The 27,578-nt window shown below is 42.0% G+C and overlaps 1 protein-coding gene across 6 annotated transcripts in view; it reads right to left on the bottom strand.

Moving 5' to 3' along the window:
- LOC119161429 (glucose transporter type 1) overlaps nt 1-27,578 on the bottom strand; it is a 284,322-nt gene that overhangs the window by 58,251 nt on the left and 198,493 nt on the right. For 2 of the 6 annotated variants that reach the window (XM_075879297.1, XM_075879301.1), the window contains exons 1-4: nt 4,922-5,176; nt 4,557-4,624; nt 4,359-4,454; nt 2,278-2,438 (exon numbers count right to left, since the gene is read on the bottom strand). In XM_075879297.1, the coding sequence (XP_075735412.1) occupies nt 2,278-2,438; nt 4,359-4,454; nt 4,557-4,598 (299 nt within the window). In that variant the 5' untranslated portion in view covers nt 4,599-4,624; nt 4,922-5,176. Of the gene's footprint in view, nt 1-2,277; nt 2,439-4,358; nt 4,455-4,556; nt 4,625-4,686; nt 4,706-4,921; nt 5,177-27,578 lie in introns of those variants that run through there. The other 4 variants (XM_075879298.1, XM_075879300.1, XM_037413884.2 and 1 more) reach the window with 3 other exon arrangements.

Raw genomic sequence — 27,578 nt, 5'->3', positions numbered from 1 at the left:
GAGATAAGAAATTATAAATGATGCAATAGGATAAAAAAATTAAGATATCAGTGTAGTGTTTAATAACAGTACATGCTGCAGTGCCACACAGGTGGAAGATAGGTATTCAAGAAATGAAGAAAACATTAGAAATATTACACTGCCAGTCTATCTCAAGCATGGAAGCATGTATAAGAATAAAATCCTATTTTTTTTCAAACTGCCATCAGCATAAACAAATGTTTTGCTTTATATCTGTTTCATAGTGTCCACAGCTTTGCACATCACCTGTCCTATGCATTGCAGTTACATGCGAGAAAGTTGAGGCTGTAGTCTCATGCATCCTACATGCCACAGCTCAGCGGTTTGCACAATTACAGGACACGGACCCTATGCAGTTGTAATAAAGCTACTCATACATGGGCGGCCTTACCTTTCTAATAAGTCTCCATTCAGTGCTGCTGCTATTGCAGTGACCTTATTTTGAATCACTGCCTCTCAGTAAATCTCAATTTATCTGCTTTGTGTGGTGCAATGCATGCTTACTATTACATATTCATTTTAAATCTTAAATGCATTTCCCGGTTTCGCAAGTGCCCTTCCGAGTCATGCACAAATCTGCTAAATCCAATCACTTTGTGTGCTAAAATATGAGAAGAAGATATTACACTCTCCCTATCAAATATCCATGAGCTAACAAGGAAACAGGTCAATTAATGAGCATGCCTCTCACCAATGTCAAGCAAATCCTCCAGTGAAACTCAGTTTACCACAGTATTCACTTAGCATTCACCAGGCTGTTAAGGCCCAAAAATAGAAGTTATTTTACCAATGGAACTTCTATTTAGACAATGAAAATAGTTTTTTAGGGCTGTAAATATTGTGATAAAAATGTCAATGTAAATATTCTTGATGTAGAAATGGTATAAGTAGATATAATAGTGGCCTGGCTAGACTGTACAAACGCTTCGGCTGCTTTTATATTGTTTTTTTTCCATCATAACAAAGCTTCAAACATTTGAATCAATCACTTCGAAGAAAACCAAGCATGTTTAGTTTTATATATATATATATATATAATTACATCACCCTAATGTCTGCATCTTGGTAAATTTCAACTGCCAATTGACATTGACTTTTGGATCCATGGAACATTTCACCACTAACAAATTTTCTTTACGAAGCAAAATTTTTTGTGTATCTCTGACATGCTATTCTACTATGCCTAAAGGCAAGCTTCCAAAAAAAAGGTGGGGGGGGGGGGGGGGAGGGGGGCACGTGAACACACAAAGCTTGGTGCACTCAGAAAATTGCCCCAGAGCATTAAATTGTCATAACTAGTTACTCTATACCTGGCCTGAATTGGAAGATTGGCACAAGAAATGTTCATAGGCAGAAACAGAGGGTAAAGGAAAAGGCCAAGGCTGTTCTTTTGTCGGAAGGGGTTGTGCTTAGCACGTTCCGAAATTTCTGTGGTGCAATTCTGAGAAAATAGTACGCCCGAAAATGCTGAACCACCACTGGAAGGCACTGTCGTGAACTTTTCATCAAGTTCCGAGACATTACCCAGGCAAAAAGCACAAAGCAAAGCTCAAAATAAGCATCCATCAGCTACACAACAGTGAATTAGCTCGCTCAGCGCCGGTGACAGTGACACGTGCAGCCTGCTCCAATTGTGAAATTTAGCCCCATACCATAAATACACTTCACCTAGCACATAGCGACTTTCCCCCTCACATGGCAACATCACTACAAAATGGTTGTCCAAGATGACGAGAACAGATGAATCACGTGGAGCTCACGCTGAGCTCTCAAAAGGAGGAGTTCTAAGCAATTGTCTGTTGTAGGTTATGCATCAGTGGCAAAAGTGTTCAAGTTTAACAGGAGAATATACAATGCAGGAATAAACTCCTCAAATTGTTACCGTGTACTTCTATGGAGAAGCACCAAAGAATAGAACAACAACAACACATTAACGCCACTCCTTCAGCGCTTCTCCAAAGTTTTAGCTTTCCCTCAAAAGCTACAATGTACCAACAAGGCAAGTTTTTAACCTTTCAGCTTAATATTGGTTTCTTTAAGGCAGCAGTATTAAATTTATGAGCACTATATATCTTTCCTAAATTTCAAGAACACGTGATTCTGCTGGTTCTCATTAAGTTTGCATCTAACCAATGAAAATGGGCCCTTAAAATTCTTTTAAGATGCATGATGAAAGAGACTTTTCCCTGTGTAAGAGAACCAAACTGAAAATAAATAAATAAACAAACAAATAAAAAAACCTTCTGTGCAACTTACCTCCCAAAACGATTTGCCATCATGCCTCCAGAAATGCCTCCAACCATGCCTCCAATGGCAAATACAGCAACAGTGATTGCCCACAACCAGTCTTTAAAATTCTTGGGTATTGGCATTCCTGTCCGCTCATTATACACAGTTGAAATAAAGTCTTCTAGAACCTGAGGACAGAAAAAAAGGAGGCAATAGAACATAAGATGAGCATAGAGGCCGAAAAATATCTCAAATACAATTGTACAACCTGTGTGTGCGTTGATCCATTATCGAAACAGCACGAAAAAAACTTATCAGTTAAAGGCACATAATAGATAATGAATCGAACTTCTTATGGTGCACCACACTTTAAGAAGCAAAGTATGCCTACAGAGTACATGTAGATTATGTTAAAAATGCTTTAAAATCATAACTGATAAATGCAAATAAAATGCCTTCTGACGAAAGGTGAAGGACACAACCCCCGTAGACAAAAAACAAGGGGACATTTTTTTTTTATCTATGTGGGTTCCGTTCTTCACCTTTCTTTAGAATGAACCAACTAGGCCAATAATATGTTATAGTAAAACACTTTCCAATGCTACGAATTTAATTCAAATGGTAGAATTGCTTGTCTTAATCGAAAATCATAAAAATGCCCATTTTGGTACCAAGAGAAGCCTAATTCCTTTAATATATAGCCATTATAATGACTATGTATAAGGCAATGAATTAGTAATATAGGATACTAACATTAGCATGGTAATGCGCAAATACCAGGCTGATAGAGCAGGCTATGGCCCTTTACTGAAGTCACACTGGTGAAAATAAGCTTTTTAACTACACTGTTGATACTCTATTCTGTTACTGAAAGACTATTGATATCAAATTACCAACATTCAACTTTATGTTACCAGTGTCGACTTAAGTCAAACATACTGCATCACTATTTGAATGATCAGACACAGCGTATGAGCTACACAAAGAGGAGCTCCTTAAGTTCAATTGCTTTCAGTATCAAAAGTGCCACCACATAATATTACAGGAAGTTCAGAATGTATCCGTATTTGAGAAGTTTCAAGGTCCCTAGAATTTTTTTTTATATGAAGAAATTCTGCTTATCAGCCAAATGCCTTAGCCACGAGGCGACAGCAGCAGGTGCACAAACAAAGAAAAGAATTTGGTCTGCATACATATACTAAGTGAATGCACCCACTTTATTAGAAGGGTCTCCTGGGTGCACCTCTCATACACACTACGATTGTGGAGCAGGCCAGTAATTATAAGCATATCCTTAACAGCAGCACCAATTATCAGCTCATGAATTAGGACCAGAAACAAGCAAACAAAAACAAAAAACTGCTCACTAGTACAAAAACAGAAATATCCCTCTCACAGCAATACTGTATCCTTAGTGCAGAAATCGGTATTAACAAACATGTCACAGCAATGACGATAGAAGCTTCATATTTTTTTAATTAATCAAAATGCCAGCTGCCCCAAAAAAAGCAACATAGCATAAGCGCATTGCCAACCCAGACCTTGAAAATGAAAATCTTGTAAGATTTAGCATTCACATTCTATCAGAGTTCAATAGAAAGAAAATACAACACAAGGTAGACAAGAATGGTCATTTTGTGTAATCTTTTTTCTCATGTCGTTTCTGCCAACTTGTGCTTTTAGATTACAATAATTATTTATACTAGTACTGTAAGTGAGCGTGCCTTCCTATGCTTTCCTGTTTTGGGACGTTAAACCCCACATATCAATCAATCAAATCATCCATCGTACACGTTTCCAACTAGCTAATATATAATGGCATGACAGCAATGTTTACAGAATGCCACCTGAAAACAAGCGACTTGTCCTGGTACTAATAATTATGATTGCACCTTTACCATTTATGAGCATTCACTTTATTCCAGTCGAGCTGACACATGTTGCTGATGATATACAGATTATGGAGTTGTAGAAATGTCCAGCTGGCATAAAAGAGTCAGTGACTGCTCTCATGTATTATTTGTACAACAGGCTTGTTTACGATGCGTTAAGACGTGCTTAAATCTCTTGATAAGCAATAACAGACAACAGTGTACGTTTTTACTTACCTTTTGTGGAGCATTGATTACACCTAGATTATAGCCGAACTGAAACATCCCTAGGACGGAAGCGAATATGGCAAGGACCAGCATACATGTCAGGCCCTGAAAGACGACAGATTAAAAGGGATGACACACGAGAACATAATTCCCTGCCTGGGGCACAACAAGCTGGCACGCCCCCTTTTCAACTACGTTTAAACTCACCTCCGGGCACCGACAGCAAGTGCTGCACCTACACCAACACATGAAGTCCCCGGGATCCGCGCCACTGCCTGCAACGTTCAAAAGTCCCGGTGAGACAGGCCACGGAAGGCTCAAAAATGACACACCATACCGTCAGAGCTAAGCTCGAACGAGGTCAGTGACAAGCACGCAGAACGCGAGCGAAAACATTCCCCGACAAAGCACGTTGCAACGCGCGCCCACCTACAGCCGTCCGAAGATGCGATGCGGCCTTCAAACAACAAGTAAACTACAGACGAATGATCGTCTTGCGTAAAAGTTTACCAGTGCGACACGCATGAATCCTCTGTAAGTAGACGCTAGAAAAACAGTCTCAAACAACTTACGTTGCCTAGTGTATGGTATGCAGAAGCGCCTGCAACAGCTGCACCAGCGCGAAAACGACTTGTGCACGCTTCGCGAGAGTGGCGGAGGTAACGAGCGGCTGGGCGCACACGCTCCGCAACAACACACGGCGGTGTGCCAGCCGCGTACGAGCGCATCGATATGGCAATCATGTGACTCAAAACAATCTGAAAGCAATCACCCCGATCCATGTGCCGTTACAGTACTACTTATCCTCCTTGCACCGAACATCGAACCCGTACAGTACTAAGCCCAGAGTTGAGCAGGTGGCTTGGAGCCGACGGGAAGTGGCGGGAAAAATCAAATGAGCGCACATCAAACATCAAGCGTCGTTTCACCAGTTGTTCTAGTTGAGCACTAGAACAGACAAGCAAATGGGTGCGTGCATTGTTATAATAACAACACCAAGCGTATGAAGCCTGGAACAACTTGCTGAATCAAATGACAAGATTTGTACGATAACGAGCTTTTGGTCAATATTTTTACACTGGGAAGCAGAATCAACTACGAACAAATTCGGACGGGCGCACCCTCGGGCCCCGCCGGTGTTGTTCGGGTCATAATCAGATAACGCTGCGCACAGCTGCACGAAAATCCGGACAAGTTTGCCCCACCTGCCATGATTTTGCTTCCCAGGAAGTGCGTTGCAATAAAACAGCGCTCGTGCAATAGCAGCTGGTGTGGAAACTTAGTTCACCCGAAAAGGTGCACACGCAAGCAGCTGAGTGAACAAACAGCAGCGTTCGCCCCCGGCGATTGCGTCAACGTGAAAGCTAATGGACATATTGCACGCGACCATGGATCAGAACTTAAAAAACGACCACGACCACACCATGAGCGTGGCGTGTAGTCATGACTTACAGGACCATGACTTACATGACATGCATGTCATGATTTCCACGTTAGGGCGTGTCACTTATCTTTGCCATGCAGTCATGCCATACCATGCCAGTTTTGCAATATGTCATGTAAACTAAACCACCGCAAGCGCAGCAAGATCATGAAATGTAAATCATGACATACATGTCATGATTTTTGTTATGACTAGTCACTTATGTTCGTCATACAGTCATGTTATGCCATACCAAATTTGGTATCGATACCATCATCGAAACGGCCAGGAGAGCTAAAAGTCGTAGGCGGATAGATAGATAGATAGATAGATAGATAGATAGATAGATAGATAGATAGATAGATAGATAGATAGATAGATAGATAGATAGATAGATAGATAGATAGATAGATAGATAGATAGATACGCTCAATTTTGCCGAAGTTCGCTAAGAAATGTTTCGCATTTAAAAGTGCGGTAGGCAGACCGGCTGGTGGAAACGAGAAGATGAACATGAATCTGGGAGAAAATATACACGAACATGGGCGCGTGCAGGGTCTCGCATAAAATAGAAAGAAAAGAGGAGTGGGAGGAAGGGGGGGGGGGCACCATAGCGACGGCGCCCCTGCCTCGGCGCCCGTCACAAAATAAATAAAGCAATTAAACGAGAAGCTCCATCACCAACTGCATGATTCATTTTCAGCCAAACATAGACTACATATGCATTGTCCCATAATGTTGCGACCATATAGGCGTGCGCAGGGTTCTTAATATTAAACGAGCCATATTAGGGGAACCAGAGCCTCCCCACCCCCTTTTCCTCTTTCGACCCAGTGCGAAAAAAAAAAAAAAACTAGCTTCGGGTGCAAAAATGAAAGTGAAGCAATCGGTGACGTGAGGGGCGTAGCCAGAAATTTTTTTCAGGGCAAGGGGAGGGGGTTCTACCATGCTTATGAATGTTCGTCCGTGCGTTTCTATGAGGGCAAGTAGAATTGAAAATTTTCAGGAGCTTCATCTCCCCTTCCCTCCCCCCGGCTACGCTCATGGAGTGCTTCCCACAACGGCCTGCATGCTTGACCCCAGCTTTTCGGGTCTAAAGGTGCGAAGTACCTGAAGAGTTCTCGAATTGTAACACCATATGTGCTCGGCCGCCACTATAGTAAAGAACCTGCGTTACCATAACCCTGCAGCAGGGCGCTTGGATGAGTTCCCCGCACTTTAATTAAAGAACAACGCGACAGGTCCAACTGGGTGAAGGTATGGAGGCGACTTTGAACCCAAAATGGTCTGAAGGAGGCGGCCAGCTACGTGCTCTACCTACACGCACGCCTATGATTGACACTCTGCAGTACCGCAGTTGGAACACTATTGTACGGAGGAACAATCCATCTTTATGCAGCCGACTCACTTTCCTAAGCTGGTACTAACGCATGCAGTTGTACCAACAGTCAATGCTTGCAATGCTCTTCGTCAGAAATTCACAAGCTATATATCTGCTTCCACGTGCTGTTTGCAAAATAAATATTACAAGACCATGCTTACCGCCTTTCTTCCCCCGTTGTTACCGATCAGGAGAAAGGTCAGTTCTAATGTTTTTGTGCGGGAAATAAAAAAATTTCTCCGCCAGCTAAATTATGACAGATGACATTTCTGGATGTGTGTTCAGATTCGGGTGCACATTAAAGAACCCCAGGTGGTCGAAATTTCTGGAGCTCTCCACTACGGGTTCTCTCATAATCATATAGTGGTTTTGAGACGTTAAACCCCACATATCAATATCAAATCGATCAATCACATTTCTAGACAATAGCATCTGACAAAAGCACATTCTGCATTGCTTGACGAAAGAACTGATTACAAACCTGATAAGATGCGTCCGTCTATTTACGTCCAATCTTTAAAGGTGATGGAATGGTGAAGATTATGGCGTGCACTGTCATATGGCGTGCACCGTCCACAACAAGCGAGCTTCTTCGCCTGGCGTGTCTATGACATCTTTTTAAGTACTTTATATAACTCCAAGTCCGGTCATGGCAGATCAGTGGTTACAGCACTCTGCTGCTGACGTGCGCTAAGATCGGGGGGGGGGGGGGCGCTTCACCTTACGTATAATGTATGGTCGTGCGTGCGTTTGTGGCCCTTGTGTCCTGGAACCCAAACTAACTTTGTTAAATTTATTTGCAGTGGAACCAATGATTTGAAAGCACTCAACATGCCAGAATGATGGATGAGCATACCAATAGAAAATCCGTCAAAATTATTGCTGAACTTATTGATGCTGCTGTAGTTTAGGCAGAGCTAGAATGATTGCTAGATATTCTCGTATAAGTATGGCCACGGAATTTGGGGGCGAGCCCCGCCATGGTGGTCTAGTGGCTAAGGTACTCGGCTGCTGAACAGCAGGTCGCGGGATCGAATTCCGGCTGTGACGGCTGCATTTTCGATGAAGACGAAAATGCTGTAGGCCCGTGTGCTCCCACATTGGTGCACGTCAAAGAACCCCAGGCGGTCGAAATTTCCGGAGCCCTCCACTACGGTGTCCCTCATATTCATATGGTGGTTTTGGGACGTTAAACCCCACATATCAGTCAATAAAATATGGAAGGTGAAGAAGATGATCAAAACTTAATAACTCCCAAAAGAGGGGACCGGCCGAGAGGTCAGTCACGCTGCTTAGAGGAGGTCAGCGATGATCCCTTGGAACACCGGGGCCTCCAAATGCGCGTGAGATTACCCGGCGTTGCTGTGCCGAGTCTGTGATATGCAGAAGGGACTCCCATGTATCTTCTGCGTGAGAAGCGTCAGCGTACTGTGGGCACGTTCATGCCATGTGTATGAGGGTGGCCAATTGAGACCTTGATGCCGTCCTGTGGCGCAAGCTTCAGACAGGTGTCTTTCCCAACCCCTGCCTTCATAGCAAGGTATACCCACACCTCGTGACACCACACTGTAAATACTGCTCACGAAGGTGAAGAGAAAACGACCAATCTGGAGTAGAAAAGAAAATAGCAATTTCGCATTTTTCTTGATTTTGTGAAGCATCAATCGCTATGACCGTCCTTACTGTCGTGTGTAAACGTTGATATAAATTTTAATAGGCGGAGCGATATCAGTTTTGCATTGTATAAAAAAATATCATCAAATCTTCTTTTAATAGAGTTGTCACTATTACTGATTGTACACAGGTCAATTTGAACGTTTAATTTGTCAAGAAGGCTTTGTATAACTAAAATTTGAGGCGTATGAAATGATTCAAAAAGCAAGTGAAATGGGACATAAAAACTGTTGCTGAAAGCTTAACGGGGGATTCATACATTCTTAGAAATGACTGTATACTGCTAACAATTTAAACAGGATATCAACTGAATTGATGGAGCCTAGCTTCTGTATACAAGAGATTGGTTGCCAGAAAGTGCGGAAGACCTTAGCATAATATCAAAGCTTGTCTCTTGAGGACTACAGGAGGATGATGCTTATTAGCGGGAGCTCAAGCGTATACAAGATGCACCCGAATGCAAGCACTGGCCGAACATACATCCCGTGCGAGCGTCTTATTTACTTCCTCTTCCTCCTCATCTCTGCTCTGCCTTTAGGGGGATTCCCTAACCGTCCGCCAGCTGCATGTTTCTATATAGGTATAATCACTCCCTCCTTTCTCTCTGTTGTGTATTTGTGTAAGGAACAACACAGATACACAACTACAACATCGAATAATAATAATAATAATAATAATAATAATAATAATAATAATAATAATAATAATAATAATAATAATAATAATAATAATAATAATAATAATAATAATAATAATAATAATAATAATAATAATAATTCAATCAGTGTGGTCACTGAAACCGCCTCAGATATCAATGCGCTTGAGGACGCAGGTTTCGAGTAAATACGAATCGCTGCCAAATTGTCCATATATAATGATGGCCACAGATCTTTTATTCTGTGACATCACCCACAGATGATGGTTCACCGTATCGTACTGGGCAAAAGTACGAGTTTTCACGAAGGGTCAAATGTGCACATGCGATCTCTAGCGCGTCTGATAGAAAGATTTTGGCGTTACTCTTGGGTGATACGTACAGCGCACACGAAACGACGATGAAGATACACAGGAAAAGCGCTCACAGGTGCGCTAGAGTGCTTGTTCGTGTTCTCGTTCACCTATTGCCCGTGGCGCATATCCACTGCGGGAAATTGGCCAAGAATTGAGTGGTTTTATAGAATAGTGTGCAGTTTTAGAATAACAGATGTTATATATGGGAAAAATTACAGACTACCTTGGACGGTAGGCAGGCTTCGAGGCCAGTATATTTTTTATTCGTCCTCCTCTCGTGTGCGTTGTATCAACCAAGAAAAACGCATACCAACTCGTTCAAGCTTCCGTTCTTATAGAAACAATGTTTCTCGAGCAATGGGATATGCTTTCGAAAGCATCCACAAAAACTGCTCATTAATCGATTAAATCATCACACCGAGAGCGATTAATCCATGAAAGGTTATTTTTATTGACAATTAATCTATTAAAAATTTTAATCGACCTGCTAAATGGGATGCGCTTATTCGCTGCCCATACTTCGTGAAACAACTCTGGATTTTCCACCAAGGCCGCGAAGCGGCTGAGAAACTCGACCTTTCAGTCGCGACGAGGGAGGACCCAGTAAAAGTATTTACAATCGAATTGGATTTCCACGCCCGATTCAACTGGACGTTTCTTTGAACGTAAAGGAATTCACCATGAGAAGAATTATCGGTTGTTTTTAGGATAGCAGTCAATCACACAATATTTGCAAGACGCAGATTATGGTAGTTCATCGAAGTTTCCAGTGGTGCTCGCGGCTGCCAAAGCCTATAATACAACTAGGTAGAAAACAAACGAAATGTGAGCCTCCTATATACCGTGTTCGTGAGCGAATAACAAGTTAAATAATCTAGCCGATAATAATAACAATCAATTCAGTCAGAAATGTTATTGATTAGAGTTACTTAGTACTGCTTCATGAATGTAACTTTCAATAAGCAAAAAAATATTCAAACTTTTTTAGGTTACTGCTTTCTTTGAAATATGCTAAAAGCATTCCTTTTCCTATACTCACTCCAAGAAAGTCGGTTTATGAGACTTTGCCTCAAGCGGAACGGCTTTTCTTAGTGTATACTCTTGCACAACACGAGAAGGCGTTGGGTATAGGCGAGAAAACGCGCGGAAGATGAAGCATACATACCAGCTCGACGTAACACAATTGATTCTGATGGCGTCTGCTAAGGCTTACATAATTTTTTATCGGAAAAATTAATTACGTATTGTGCTGTAAGGAGGTACTTTGGCCAAAATACAAAAAAAAGAGCTGGACATTCTTGATGTCGTACACATACTTTCAAGGAATGAAGTTCTGACGCGAAAATAAAAAAAAAACTTTATTCTTCGTGTACTTTTTCTGATAATCAACTTATGATTAAAATAGTAGCAAAATGATCATAAAAAAACAGAAGTGTCAAGGACTACATTATCAGACAAAATGGATCTAACGAATTCTCTTTAATACATACAAATATTAATAAATTGCAGTGGAATAATTATTTTTCGACTTCCTATTAAAAGATTTCCTAGGTCCCTTCCTTTCTTTCTTTTATTGTTTTTTTATATCATAACTCCTTTCGCATTGTGTCGGGCACCAAACACGTGTTTGGTTGATTTCCCTGGCTTTCCTTCTCCCCATTTCTTATTACCCTTTATGCCACAATTTCTGAGCTGCAAATTGCTTTTCTTTTGTGGTTTGCCCGTAGGTACAATAGATTACGGTATCAAAGATGCACAAAAAATTTAATTCATTCTTTTGCATCGTTCCTCGGTGACGTTTGTAAAAAGTACTAGTGTGTTTGAAGTTTTAGCAAACTTTTTGTAATAGCCCTTGACGACAAGTTTATATATAGGCTAGGGAAAATTCAAATTCTTGAACATTTACAGCTTGCGTTGTAGCTTGTTCTCCTAATCACGAACTTGGACATACACAGGTGGTCAGCACTCCGGCTGCTTATTATGTAACCACATCTTACATTCCCGAAGTTCAGTGTTATAGGCACTACAAAGAAATAAAAACTTAGGCAAGAACAAGACAAGTAATTTAAGGAATCTTACTTCAAATAGTTTCGCAGACGTAAAGAAAAATAATCACCCAGTATTGCTCATTTTCGAAGAGCAAAAATGGGTGTGAAAATGCATGAGCATTCGTTGCAGACACGGTTAAAACCAAAGAATTAATTCTTTAAATGCAAGCACAAAAAAAAAACAAGTTGCATTTGATGCATTCAACTCTCGCCTTTGCTTTGCTATCTTTTTGCATTACGTTGTATTTTTAGCCTGAGAAAACGTTTTGCGAAATGTGAAAGCCATCTTCTTTTGTGTCGCTTCCGGGAGTAAATTTGGTCTGCTTTCTGTAACTGGTAGCCCGCTTTCGCACGTTTCTGCCTTGGTACCACGCTCATGTGTAATTAGCGTGGGGAAACGTATCACAAAGTATTCGTGAGGCCTTCGAGATAGGAAACTTCAGCGATTTTTATTTCCGACTTAACTGTCTCATCTTCGGTACCTGTGTCAAACCTGATGACGGTAAATTTTACTACATGCACATAACATAGCAGTGGACTTACCTATCCACCTTCCAGTCATTTTTTCCACCATGGAGCTGGCGTAAAACTTTTTTTTTGTGATTTTAAATAAGAATCAGTCAGATTCTTCTCTCAACAGAGTAAGTAATTCCGTTGTAACAGAATAAGTCCGTACATCGCCCTTCATCGCAATCCGATAGACCAGCGTTCAGCTCCTCCAGTATTGCTGCTATCTCGTCATCAGCGAGATACCGTGCTGCAAAACACATATAAAAACTTGCACCAGCATCTATGCGCGACTAAAGCGCTGTGTAGACGTGGGTGGGCATAGGCAGGACGGTGTTGTTTGTCTTTGTGTCCTTAGCGTCGAGCTGTTTGCACATATCTGCATGTCCACCTCAAACTTAAACGAGCTCGAAGTGAGGATTTGCTGTACAGATAAAAACGCAACAAAAACGGTCTACACCAATGACTTCTATTCACAAAGGGGGGCATCAAATTCTAACAACTTCCGTCTAAAAACGTAAAAGTTGCTTTCAACCTCCATGATAAGTGCGAGTTTCGGCTTTCAAGTGCAATAACTCCCTTTTTTTTAGATTATTCACAAAGACCAACGGCTTAAATCTTGTCCACACTATTGTGTCAAAAAAAAAAGGCAAATGGCATCACTCGTACGAGGGCGACGCGACGCCATTTTTTTTTTTGCACCAGTAGTTGAAGTTAAAGGGACCTTGAAACAGTTATTCGAAGTTTATAGTAAATGAAAACGCGCGATGAAGTCATCAGTTTTCAATGACTGAGCGTTTTGCTGCTCTGTAATCTGCCTAACAAGACATGTCCACGCATGCGGATACTATAGTAGTGAATATGTTATTGTTTTTACTGTTAATGGTATATTGCTGGCGTAGTTCAGTCGCGTGTTTATATACAGCTGTTTGCAGAAATGTGCGCAAATTCAGTCGGCTTCAGGTAACAAGATAACGTGAGCACAAATGCCACTGCCATTTTCATTAGCTTAAAAGGTCAGCCAAGATTTGAGGGAAAACTCTCCTAGTATAATATTGCCAGCGCGAGGAATCACCATTCCCCCCAAGGAAAAAAAAAAAACAAAAGCCGCAAAACAGCAAATTGCTTCTTACGTATCTCAGAAAAACAAGTCGCTTTCATATACTTGTTAATAAGGTTCTTCAGCGCCCAAAAAGGAATCAATAAATGTTACAAAAATGAAAAGTTTATGGACGCGGGGTGTCGCAGCGTTTCGACAAGCGGGATTGTTTTCTTCGATTCCGCAACCTGCACTTCTGCCTTCCTTTAATCATGCGTTACACAAACTCAGAACACAGTGAAAGCCTTTCCGAAGATAATAGGTCTTTTGAGACAATAAGACGCGTACTATTCGTTATGTCAATATTCTTGTTATTGTTTATTGTTGGTGTAGTTGTTGTTGATTAGATTGCTTTTTTAGTATAGACCATATCGTATATGCACTGTATTCCTTTTCGCATTCCCTCACTATTATCTATACTGATCCTTTGCCCGTACTTTATTACTGCTGAAGATCATTTAGGTAATCGTATAGGGGGTTGTCAGTTTTTCCCCCAACTATAACTGTCGACCTCCCTCTGTGACATTTATGTTTACCTAAATAAACTTGACCTATATAGGGGTCACCCTTAATACACAGTAACTTCTCTTGGAATCTCCGGACTAGCAAGAACTGCACCTCCCCTCTTCCTCTTCGGTGTCTTATACAGGGTGTGCAAAAAAAAAAAAAACATGTGTCCAAAATCTTTAAAACTCGCTGATAGGCGATATTTGTTCGATGTCTTCACAGTTATACTTCTGTAGCAACAGACATTTTAAGATGCTAAAAAAATCATTTGGAGCAATAATTGAGTGAAGTGAGTTAAAGTGAAGTGAGTTAACTTTATAAGTTAGTGCAGTTAGGTGGTTATGTCACATTGGAGACCTGAAGTCCCAAATGCGAAGGAACCGTTGTACCTTGAGATCCCGTAAAAGTGGCCGCTAGTATATTAGTTGTGAAGTATTGACTAATTATACTCAATCGTCATCATTTTCAAAAGTGAGTTTTTTATTTTAGTGGGAGACATCTTAAGGTGGGTAAATACACCATTTGTGACAGTAATTAATTTAGGTATCTGGTTAAATTAAGATTTCTAATTATTTGAGTTGAGCAGTTTTGTCAAAGGGAGAATTGAAGTTCACTGTAGCGATGGCATTGCATTTACGCGTCAGCTTCAGCTACGGGAGGTACCGGTTATCCACCCCAGTGCCAGCCGGCCACCTACCGGTTTCGAATGGGTACAGGCGGGCTTTGGGGTGGTCTTCGGGGTCCCCGTGTAAAGCTTACTCAACCTGGAGGACTCCCATTCCGTTGCGCGGGACCCGGTGAGAAGTTCTTCATACGAATACCACATTGCAGCTTGGAGGTATGCAGAGAAAGCGGCCTCTAGTAGTAATTATTGTGGCGTAATGAAATTCAACCAATTTCAATGGCTTCTGCCGTTGAACTTGGTAATTATTTAACTTTTCTAATTACTGCTCCAACTTCTAGATGATGTCTTTAACCATCTTAAGATACCTTCTGCTACAGAAAAAACAATTCTGAAGGCAGCGAGCAAATATAGAATTTTCCTGATTTTTGAATATTTTGGGCACATTTCTTTAAACTGCTGGTATATATACTACATACGCATAGGTATAAACATAGCCTATTGCAAAACTGTCGGCCAAGAAGTTATACTATTCGTGCGTGGGCTGCGACCATTAACACTAAATGCATGATCAGCAAACATTTGATGTCTGGCTTGTATTGAGCCTGCCTGAAATTAACTATACAGGCACATTAAAATGATATAAACTTGAGCTTGTTGGTATTGCTTCTTCATAAGAAATAACGTAGGCACATGAGACTATAGACAAGCAGACAGGATTTTGCGCAATCTCATCTTAGGTCAGAAAGTACCAGCATGAAGTCTTACCTTTCTATAGTCCCGTGTGCCCGCAGTGTTTCTTATGATGGAACTACAAGCAATCATTTACATTTAATCTATCACATTATTGGAAAAGAGAGGCAACAAGGGGAAGATGGAAGCTTGTGATAAGAAATTCAGAAACAGAGAGTTTCGACAAGCGGACTTGCCATTTTGCAGTTTGCGCCTCGAATAAGACAAATTCGCTTATCGAAACGACGGCTGCCGCACCAAACCCCTGTTTTGGAATTTCTCATCGCATTATTGGCTCATTTCATAATCAACTGACTACTGTTGATCTCCTCGGCAATGCTAGCAATAAATCAACCACGTTCTGAGCAATCAGTGGCGTGTAATCAGTTATTAGACGACAAAATACAACAGACGGCGCAGCTTGAATGTAGCGCGAACGCCCGGGACCGTGCCCCTAATTCGCCTCGCGTATGCGCACGTTCGCACCGTCAAGCCCGCGGGCGCTTCATGTTTGTTTCCTCTGCGCTCCTCCCGGTACTTGCAGATATATAATTGAACCAACTCTGCTGCGGCTCGATGCCCACAACCAGTTCGCCTTCACAATATTGGCCTCGTTCCAGGAGCGTCTTCTCCGCGGTTGACTGTGTCCTACAGCGGACACAAAAGTGCCGCGCTTCAAAGAGGACCAAAATATGATGCGTCAATGCTATATGCCAACGCAGGGAAACAGCTGTGGTCGGTTGCAGCCTAAGAACAGATACAAGCGCCGCTCCCACAACTGCGTCTTACATGCCGTTCCCATGCGCAAGAGAGTCGTGATTCATAGTATCCGCTCTATCTGTTCGCGTTTTCTCACGGCTTAAACGCTACGCATTTTAATAAGCGAAAGTTCGGCGTCCATATACTGGACATACTAGGTATTCTCGAGTAGTGATGTTGAAATCTTTGCTCAAGTTCGCCAAGAAGTCCAAGTTTCCGACCGAAAAATAGTGACACGAACATGAGTCTGGTACAAAAACCACTGAGCTAAAATACGCGCGGCTTGGTGGACGTCATGGAAATGAGCAAATTTAACTGGATTGACCAGCCATGCACATTTTCTCTGGCAAGGACAGAAACTGCTGAGGGTGGTGCTTATGTTTGTTCGTAGGTTTCAACTGACTATAGTTATCTGCCAGTATTCTCCGATGTGTTAAAAAAGAAATCGAGGAAAGTAGCGTAGAAGTAATCGGTTGGTTTTCAATGTTTCAATTACTTCCTACGGGCAGTAACTGGATTCCTGAAGAAAGTATTTGAAATTTCAGCCGGTAATTCTTTTCTGCAACTTGGAAAAGCGTAGTTGGAATGAAAAATAAAATTTTACACTTGACTCGCGATCGGAACAAATGAAATCAGGTAAATATTATTCCTTTGCTAAAATCATGGAGAAAAACTAACCGCACGTTGAAATTCACTGGTAACTAGTATCAACCAAAAAGCTTACCTTCACACCTTTACCGTACGTAGCACTTTGTTAAGTATTTGTCAAAACCACTGTATACATACCATACTCTATATATTTCGCAGGCACAGTCAGGGGCGGGCGAAAATTTTTAATTTTGCTTGCGTGTATATAAATACACACATGCAAACGCACCCGCAAGTATACATAAAATATTGGTGCCCCCCCCCCCCCGAAAATATTTCTGGCTACGCCCGTGTTATGTTGATCTTAAATCGATGCAAATCAAGTGTTTCATTTTTGTCGTCCGCACTTCTTTAATAATTCAAATTTGTTTATAATGTGTCTCTTCTTGTGTCTACAAAGTAATAATCTATGTATAAAATAAATAAATAATTCAGAGAGATCAAGCACACTGTGCGCTTGATCTGCCGGTAGCTCGAGTGCCCAGCCACCCGCTCCATCGTTTTATGCAGCAATATGTGAAGAGCGATGCCCCAATAACCAAACATAGTAATACTGCAGGCTAGGACTTTGTGCTATAGCTTAAGCATGAACGGAAGCTTGTACCTAACGTGAGGTAGAAACCACGGCCAAGAACAATGTCTACAGCCACACGCTCCGCTGCTGTAGACAAGTGTGACTCCATCTGTACAGCGTGTGATGTGCATCGGCATCTCTATATCAAATTTAGCAGTTGTGCGCATATCGTGAGCTTTCCAGGCGCGTCAACGCCACCATGGCGTATTGCCGACATGCTCATGGTCCGACGCATGCAACGTCAGCACTCATATTTAAGGCGTTGCCAATCTTATCGCAACGAAGTGATCGCTATACGGTGCGAAAATGTGTGTATCCATAATGGTAGTCGGTAGATTCTAGCAATGTCTGACTATAGCTTTCGGAGTTTATTACGTTGTTTTAAGAGTCAATTGCGAACGCTGCCACCACACATGGCGTGGCCCCGACATGATGCTATCTTGTATAGGTTTTTTTTCCCTAAGCAATTGAAGTGGTGCGTGTCTTGACTGCCACTCAAAATGCCTGTTTTCGATGTCGGCTCAAGCCGTTACTCCTTTTTCAGAATATTTTTGTTCATCCACATCACCGACAACGCCGGCAACGGATTTTCTGCAACGTCGGCTTCTTTTATCCCGTTATCGCATTCAGATTTTTGGAAACTATTCTTGCCATCCCCGGATTTATATCAACTCTGCATAACCTTTGGCACATGAACGTATACAACTTGCTGTGTTATGTGGGTATGTGCCACACATGACTGGTGGGAATGGTTTCAGGACGCACGCGACGTGCAAGGCACGTTATTCCCGTAATGCACCGGTGAATCGTGTTCGCCGTACACCCATTCCCTCCTCTACCAATCTAACAGACAGACAGACAGACAGACAGACAGACAGACAGACAGACAGACAGGCAGACGGACAGACAGACAGACAGACAGACAGACAGACAGACAGACAGACAGACAGACAGACAGACAGACAGACGGACAGACAGACGGACAGACAGACAGACAGACAGACAGACAGACAGACAGACAGACGGACAGACAGACAGACAGATAGATAGACAGATAGATAGATAGATAGATAGATAGATAGATAGATAGATAGATAGATAGATAGATAGTTAGATAGATAGATAGATAGATAGATAGATAGATAGATAGATAGATAGATAGATAGATAGATAGATAGATAGATAGATAGATAGATAGTAGAAACCGAGGAAGCTGAACAAACTTGTAAGCCATAAGCTGCATCTTCGAGATATTTTTCCTCGTAACGTAAACTTGTAAGTTTATGTTTATATTTATTTCTTCGTGCTATTTTCGAATTAAATAAAGCCCGACTATTTGTAACAAGCTTTAGTTCATCGCGAGTTATTTATCACCAAAAAACTTATTTTTTAGAGATAATTTTAACGGTGCAGCTACATTGCCAGAGCTTCTGTGCTAGATGTTTAAAATAAGTCGCTCTCGCATGCTTGTAGCCACCCGCTCACTGGCATCATTGTTTGTAGGTTTGTAGCGATGAATATGACAGATGGGAAAAATGCGACAGATCTGTTGGCTGGGTTGATGGATGTGACAGATGTGTTGGTTGGGTTGATAGATGTGACAGATGTGTTAGCGCACACATGTCACGCATGTACGAGAGGCTATAAATCCGAGAACGGGTAAATGCGACCCTGAAGAACCACTGCGGTGTCGAACATTTGTGTTCGTGAGCCTGCATTAACTGTTATATTTTGTGGGTATTTTTCTAAGATATCAAGGTACATCCGCCTTATAATACAGGATAATACAGGTGGAAATTAAGCACGAAATAATGTTCTCAGCAGCTGCCAAAAAGCTAGCTGACTGTTTTGATCTGACAGCATACTTTGATGTGACAGTATTGCGCTCTTTCCGTTTGCGCTTCTTTACTTCCTGTGTTCGTCCGATTGTATGCGCAACGTTATATACCACAGACCCGCCCCAACTCGCCCAGCAAGAAGTTCTTCTATACTAATTGTCCCACTCAGGATCCTTGAGCCCGGGGCTGGATGAAGCAGCGGTGAAGAAATATGCACGCTAATGTTTCGCTAAAATAAGCTTGTCCGAAAAAATCACCACTTAACACTGGTAAGCTAGAAACTCCTAGACGAAGGGCTTACTACTTATCCATTTCTGTTGTGTAAGTGCAATAACGCATGGACTCAAGAGCCCCCTTTGAAGCGTTTACACCTGGTGGCTGGAGTGTATTCAACTTGCCCACAAGGTATGTCAATGTGTATTTTCTGTCACTTGGCGACCGGCAGTTTGACTAAAGAATTTAAACTTTGAGGTTTACGGAGTTGTGACCTGCTACATTAAAGTGATGTGCCACTGTTTCCGGCAATTTCTCAGCCGTGAACGCACGATGCCCGTTTAATCTGATATTGACAGGTGGTCCTGTTTCGCCAGCTGACTAAATGTACATTTGATCATGTAGAAAACGTTCGAACTATGTAAAGCTAGGTTTTATACGATGCACATAATAGTTTTTAGAGCTTTTATAAATAACGCCATCTTGAAGGTGTTTGCGAGTCTTGAAACTGAGTGTTATGTGGACAGTAGAATGAGGGTTTACGTTTACATGCTCTATTAAAATTCTTACTGCGCTGATAGATTACATTTGACCCTTCGAGAAACACTTTTTATGGCGCTTAATGCTTGATAATATTGAATAATACTTGCGAAAACTATTTATGTTCGGAAGCGAATTAGAGTATATTTGGCAGTGAATACTAGCGGCTGGCTGGGCTACGCTACGGGGGCTCTTTTAGTTAGCGTTGATTTTCTATCTATTGATTGATATGTGGGGTTTAACGTCCCAAAACCACTATATGATTATGAGAGACGCCGTAGTGGAGGGCTCCGGAAATTTAGACCACCTGGGGTTCTTTAACGTGCACCCAAATCTGAGCACACGGGCCTACAACATTTCGCCTCCATCGGAAATGCAGCCGCCGCAGCCGGGATTCGAACCCGCGCCCTGCGGGTCAGCAGTTGATTTTCTATCTAGTTTACGTGCTTTGTTGTATATATATAGACCTTGTTTAGAGGGTCACGCGGGTAATTTTTTAAAGCTAATATTTCATTTGGGTTGCTTTGAACACTATCACCACGCCTTTTTTTCTGACTTGCCCAATTCACTATGCTCGCTTCTCATTGTCCTCCATCTCCTTTCCCAATTTTGCGATGGCCCCCTCTATCTTCTCTTGGTTAAAGCGCAGGAGAGGGTATACGGAGCGTTCAAGGAAATCAGTTGCAGCCTTGAAATGGACACGTACACTCGTCGAAACATCGGCTGCAGAACACACTCCCTATTTACGATGTTTTTTTTTTATGGCAAGCTTTGATCTGTCTTTGTTCGGTGGCGCAGTCATCGAGACCACTAGACTGGTGAGCTCTGGAGACTGCAATAGAGGATGCACTGAATTGATACACACACTATCACGGTAGCTAAGTCAGCCAGGAACAATTTCTATATTACATAATTCAGAAAGTAATTTCCCGACAAACTCAATTACTGACTTCCGTTGTGTTTCAACTTTTTTTTTCTGAATTTTAAATGCGGAGCATTTCTTAGTCGCACAATGTCACGCGTAGTGCGTCGGCGGCGACGTTCACAACCCGACTGCGCATGCTCGCGCCTTGCGCATCGTGCCGCATGCTGGCGTCTCGTGCAAGCTGTTTGCTCCCCCCAAACATTTCTCGCTTCGCAAGGCCGACTGCTCGAGCTGCACAACCATTCACTGGCCATCCCGTATGCGTAGGTACTGGATCGCACATAAGCGACTCGATTGATATGTGGGGTTTAACGTCCCAAGACCACCACATGATTATGAGAGACGCCGTAGTGGAGGGCTCTGGAAATTTCGACCACCTGGGGTTCTTTAAGGTGCACCCAAATCTGAGCACACGGGCCTACAACATTTCCGCCTCCATCGGAAATGCAGCCGCCGCAGCCGGGATTCGAACCCGCGACCTGCGGGTTAGCAGCCGAGTACCTTAGCCACTAGACCACCACGGCGGGGCCACATAAGCGACTCACCACTCGTTAAAGGTATCCCTTTTCCTTCATTCAACAAATAAGAATAATAAAGACAAAAACAAAAAGCATTCCGAAACCATACCAAATTGCGCAACATTAACGCGATACCCTCACCACTCCGCGACGCATTTACTCGAGGTCTCCCGTGGGACTTAGAAGTATGGGCTAGTTGGTATGACATGACGATAGTTATAGCGCGAGAACAGAATGATGACAAAGGGACAAGAAGAAAACAATGGGAGGTGCAGGCGGCATTTTTTTTGTGGACCTCCCAAATAAACTAAAAAAAAAAACGCCAGGCCTGCGTGGAAGGCGCAGCACAGTAACAGCGAAAGCTGGAAGAGCGGCCTTTCACAGCCTTTTCTAAACACTCAATGGGTAACTGCTACAAGCACGTTTGCTTGATGCCCACTACGGCATTATTAATAAAAATTTCAGGGTAGTAGGCCGGCATTCACTATGCTATTTTTCGTCGTTCTTCTGTAAAGCGTGGTATCCGTTAAACTATTTTGAGCAATTTTGTGCCAATTGTTCACGCAGTGGCTGACGACGACGAGGAATTATGACTGAAGTGGGTATGCGCCACAGTTGATGGCTGAACAAAAACAAGTTTTTGTAATGGATTGGAGCTTTAGGCGACCAACTCGTTACGCTATTCGCATTGTTTGACGACTGCTTGTTTTTTCGCTGTTTTAAAATAATAAGTCGTATTAACGCGATTGCTTTCCCGACATGAAGCCTGCCTAATTAAGGCAAGTTTGCCAGTAAGTCCCAAACACCGGCATGGCTCAGTAGTAGAATACTAGGCTAGCACCCAGCGAACCCGGGTTTAAACCCCACTGTGTCATTGTTAGTACCTTTTTTTTTTTCAAATTTTGCGCGATGTGGTTACGGACACCGGTGGCGGCGGCGAACAACTACGGCGCCGCGCGTGAGCCGAGTTTTGATCTCATAACAGCGTTCGCTGTAATAATTGCCACCCTCAAAGCACTTCCCACGCATGTATGCAAAATCGAACTAGTGAGCTAGGATTTTATGCGTAGCAATGCTAAATGTGTCCATTTGTACGATAGAAAATAATTCTTCAGAGAATTAAGCACCGAAAATTAGCCACTGTTCTTTAGTAACAAAAGAGATAGGCAGCTGCTGATTGGATGCTTTGCATGAAATCGATTTCCACATCCATTGCGATAGCTGAGAGAATCGTAAAAACGTGCGTACGTACTTACATTGTTGAACAAACTTTGCATATTTTTTTTACCAAAACTTTGTATCAGTGCTTTGTAACGCAGGTGGTATACAGATATCAAAAGAAACTATAAGCACCTCTACAATTTTATCAATTCCTCATAGCTTAGAGCAACGCTATGGTGTTTAGAACAATAAATGTTTTTTTTTCCCGCAGTGTAATCTAGGTATGCAGCTTTAATATGATAAGACAAACAATAAGGCATATTAAACCGAGATAACGTTCATCAGGATGTACGTTCAGCAAGTCGTCAGGGGAGTGACTTGGAAAAAAAACTCATTAGCTTCGTTCTAAACGCGAACTCTACAGCTGCCGGTCGAGCCAAGTAGCGAGGTTATTCCAGACTCGCTAGCTGAAATGGTTACGTTGCACCTTCTTTTTTTATCACGTGAGACTTCCGTCATTCAAGCCTTCGTATGGGAACGCGTCGTGCTGCCTCATATTCAGAAGCTGCTGCGCGATAAAAATAATAATAATAATTTCCGTCCTCTTGGCTGCCCTACTCGGGCTGGTAGTCTGACCTGAATGCATTCATATGCATTTTGGCAAGCGAGTCGAACGAATCGATCCGCTTGCTGCATGCAAGTTGTCTCGAACCACCTTGGCTATTGCTATGCTTTTCTCGGCCCAAAGGTTAACTTTTGTGCATATATAGAGTAGTTCCCAGAAGTCTGCCCCATCTAACCGACTAACCAAGCAAAAAAAAAAAATACGAAACTTTTTTCTTCTTCTTTAGCCTCTGCAATTTCATAATACCGAAAGCACTACGTTTACCGCGAGAATACGATTGTGATAAGTGAGAAAACACGTAAAAAGAAAATACACGTGGTGATGCTACGTCAAGTTCCCGCTCTAGTTCGCCGTGACCTCATAGATTCTGTCGATATCTGTTTAGACCTTTGTAGTCGTTTATCGGTAAAAATTGATTACCTTGCTTTAGGTGGTCCCAGAGTCTTAGCATAGCAAGTTTCAGAAAACTTCGTTTAACCAATGTATCCATAATGCGCGCAAAAAGAGCCTTGATATTCGTGACGTCACACTGATGTTCCCGTGCTGAGTAGCACAGAATACGAAAATGAAACCTTGACCTTGATTTTCGTCTTCTAGTAATTATCTCATTCGGGCAAAAGCTATGCCTATAGAGTTCTGAAGCAATAATTTACTTGTCTAAGCTGATTTGATGTTTCACTTTATAGTGTCTCTTTAAACACGTGTAAACGTCACAGTAGAGAAATGCGATATTGCGCGAGATGTGTCCTGAATATAAGTGCATCTTTTAATGTAAGTAGAAAGACAGCATGAAATAGACAGTTTCATGTATGCCCCTACTGCGCTGTACATGAGCAGCGGGAGATATTAGCGGCAAAAGCAAACGACGTTGAGCACAGCGCTTGATTAATACGTAAAATAGGACAAAACAGAGCAAAGGAAGTCTTTCTTCATCTATCATTCGCGTGCTGTGATTTACTTCGTCATGAGCCACGACAGACTCGCCAGAGCTTCTGCTGTTGCCCGCCAAAAGCAAACGCATGCGTAGGCTACGCCAATCTGCGGGTGTGGTCGGTAATTATTGAAAATGCCGTAAAGAAACCTTCGAATGAAAGCCCCGAGTCGTCACATTTTTTTATACTTGAGGTGTGCTGTATTCTATCACAGCGCCCAGAAAAAAAAAGCCGAGCACATATAAGTCATTACGCGAAAAAAAAAAAAATGAATGGAAAGTATCAATGATGCAGAACTCAAGCTTTTTTTTTGTTTTACCTCTGTGTGTACTCGAAGGTCACTCAATGATATAGTCCATAGTAATAATGAGCAAAACGTGTTTCTACTATGACACACTTCAGAGACTTTCATCCAACTCTTTATTCGGGACACCAAGTGACTAAGGTGCTTTCTATATACGTGGTGCGCCATGTGGTCCAAGCATTGCTCATAGTGTGAACTTTCCTTGAAACTGCAATATCTTGTTTCTGAAAGCTAGCGATAAAAAAGCAGTATCCCAGTTTCTCAGAAATGCTAAGTAAATATGCATACAGTGCGTACCCAACCTAGAACTCCCAATGAACATCGATACGAGAAAAGTCAATGATACCAAGTGGGACGGCTGGGACAATGTAGAAGTCTGACTAAAATTTTATACACATCTTGCTTACGTCTACGAAGCATAACGAGAGAAAATGAAAGATGTATTTCATTTTTGTCTGAGTCAAGAAGCGAAGCCTTTTTGTATTTTGTCACGATTTATCGAGCGTAATATAAGTGGTACGGCAAACAGTGTCGAAGAGCTGGGTACGAAAAAAAGGCATGCGTTAGACTCGTGTGTACATACCACAGTCCAGCAGCTCAACAGAGTTATCGAATTAATTCCAATTCCGTGGAACACTTTTTATCGACATTGTCATTTTCTTTCGTAAATTCTGGCTCAACGAGCACACCCAAAAATAATGAACTCTACCGCATCACACGGGCTCTTTCCGCGAAGCTTCGTCGAAAAAACACTCATTCGTATACAAAAAGAAACAAATAACGCCGTTGTACATTTGATCGTTTCTCTGCAGACTTTACTTCGAAAGGCAATATCCACATTACCCTGAATTTTTTCTATACTTCATCCAGTCCGATCGGAGCCGCTGTATAAGGGTGTGTATGCATGAACAGAACAGAGCCGAAACAGCCGTGCTCAAGCGGCCTGCATGCCTTCATGGTAGCTGTTCAGCGAAGCGCCTGCAAGCCTGAGTGAACCTCGTAAAGGTTGCTCTCTCGTTCGAGGATAGTCTACAAGGTTCCTTAATTTGTGTACGAAAATGCGCAATCGGGCGTGTCAAGTATAGACCCCGCACGCAGTCAACGGTTGACTAAACCTGCTCTGTTCACATCAATGCGCACAAGAGTTACGCGTGGTCCGATAGGCTGCCATCCCCCTGAAGGTCAACGAAAAAAAAAGCTCAACAACAACCACATTTCTCGATGTACAACATATTCTAGGCGGTATGCACCTTGCCTCGGCCTGCATGGTAGAAAACAATCTGCCAATTAAATTGCTAGTTTTTATTAAAAGTTTTCTCCTCCTCCTCAGTTTGCAAGTAGAACGAATATACTTAAAATGTTGGGAGAATCACGGATAACAATGAGCCAATGGCACGAGACAAGCCAACCATGGGAGGGAATGTATCAGTGGAAGAAGTTTACATATCGCGCGTGGACGCCGGAGCCAGGCCAACAGCATACTTCAGCTTATACTTATCGGCGTTGACTACGCTTACAATAGATTTAGCTCACTTTACTGTTTCTGTAGAAGTTATTGTGATGCCTGGCGTAAGCTGATCACTCACGATATTTACCTAAAATAACGTACAATATGCCTTCGTACAGTGAAAGTCTACAAAGAGACAGAAAAGACAAAAGTTAACATCAAGTGTTCAAAGGTGCTACCATGAATGTGACCAAGGATTACGTTTTTATCTGATAAATTATGATATATTACTGCATAAGCGTGAGCTATGGTGATACTCGTGGTACAAGTTCAAGCTTCACAAATACACCTTTTTGAGAAACTGTGCATGCTTTGTATGTAGCCATGTAGGAATCAATAGCATAGCTCAGTCTATACACGAGTAGCGAATGAACTGCTCACGAATCCACGTTGAGCTGTTTTATTTCTTTGTCCCAGATTAAACGTCAGATAACTGGAATATTTTTAGTAGCCCTCTAGGAAACGGCCTCCTGAGCACCATTTGCTGGTAGCTTTCGGTAATTGTACGTCCAACATGGATTAGTTGAGATACACTTTTGCGAACTAATCTAGCGTGTAATAGCTTTTTGTGAACGTGGTCCTTCAACTTAACAAGATAGCTATGTGGTTCTGCGAGAGCTGTAAAATGGTTTTTAACATGAGTACCTCCCAACAAGTACCAAAAATATATTTATACAGCCTTCATCGCACAAGACAAACGATTGACGAACGCTCAAAAATCAAAATTACAACGCTGTTTTCTTAAATGGTTACCTATACAATATCTTTGTGGATTTATGTGGTCAGAAAACTACTAATACAGCATGCATGAATGTACGCTCGTGATATGCAAGGAAATTCAAATACCTTGTAACTTATACCCACATCTTCCCATTACCCATCGGGCCCTAAGTTAGCTTGAAACATTCGCCGGCTGCGTACATACGAGATTACCATTCACACAGCCCACTGCCTAAATGTAAGGTATAATTCATTGCTGTTGCTCTAAGTTCTGCACATCGAACTAGGCTATAATTAGAAATTATTGACTCATAATTCCTTACACCGTGCTCGATATACTATCTGTAAAAGATTGTTATAATTGTCATGGTCAAGTTGTACCTGACAAAATTGTGCGCCACATTATTTAAGTTCATCAAAAACTGCTGTTCCTTGCCCCAATAACAAGTTTCTTCAGAATTATGCAGCGCATTTTATGCTGGGAATGCACTATCCCTGTTTGAAGTTTTACGAGTCTCGAGTCCTGTTAAAAATATTTTTTTGAGAAATGTAGGCACGTTGTCTCCAGAAGAGCCGACTATTCTGCTAATGAGACAATTCCAGGCACGCCGTGAAGCTACAGCTAATGTCACACGGTGCACTTTTGATCGCGATCGAGCCCAATCGGCGCCAAATTTCTCCTTCACGATTGGCTCATTTGCGCAAGTTATAAGAAGAAGCGAAACGCGGTCGAGTAACGTGGTTCATATTGGTAATAAGTTCGCCGCGTAACTCTGGCATCAAAGAAATTCAGTTTTCTCAGCACAATACGAACACTTAGTTTTCACATCAACCAGTGAATAAAAAGTGAATAAGCCTCATTGCGTTCTTACAGCGTGCCGTTTCATCTTTTTCTTCAGTGCATTTGTGAGCGTCACTTAGTTTTACTATTCCTCCCTAAATAATATTTTTACGCTATTTC

Source organism: Rhipicephalus microplus, chromosome X (genome assembly GCF_043290135.1).
Source record: "Rhipicephalus microplus isolate Deutch F79 chromosome X, USDA_Rmic, whole genome shotgun sequence".
Taxonomy (NCBI): domain Eukaryota; kingdom Metazoa; phylum Arthropoda; class Arachnida; order Ixodida; family Ixodidae; genus Rhipicephalus; species Rhipicephalus microplus.
Note: the sequence above shows the minus strand (reverse complement) of the source record. Positions and strands in the feature narration are given on the sequence as shown.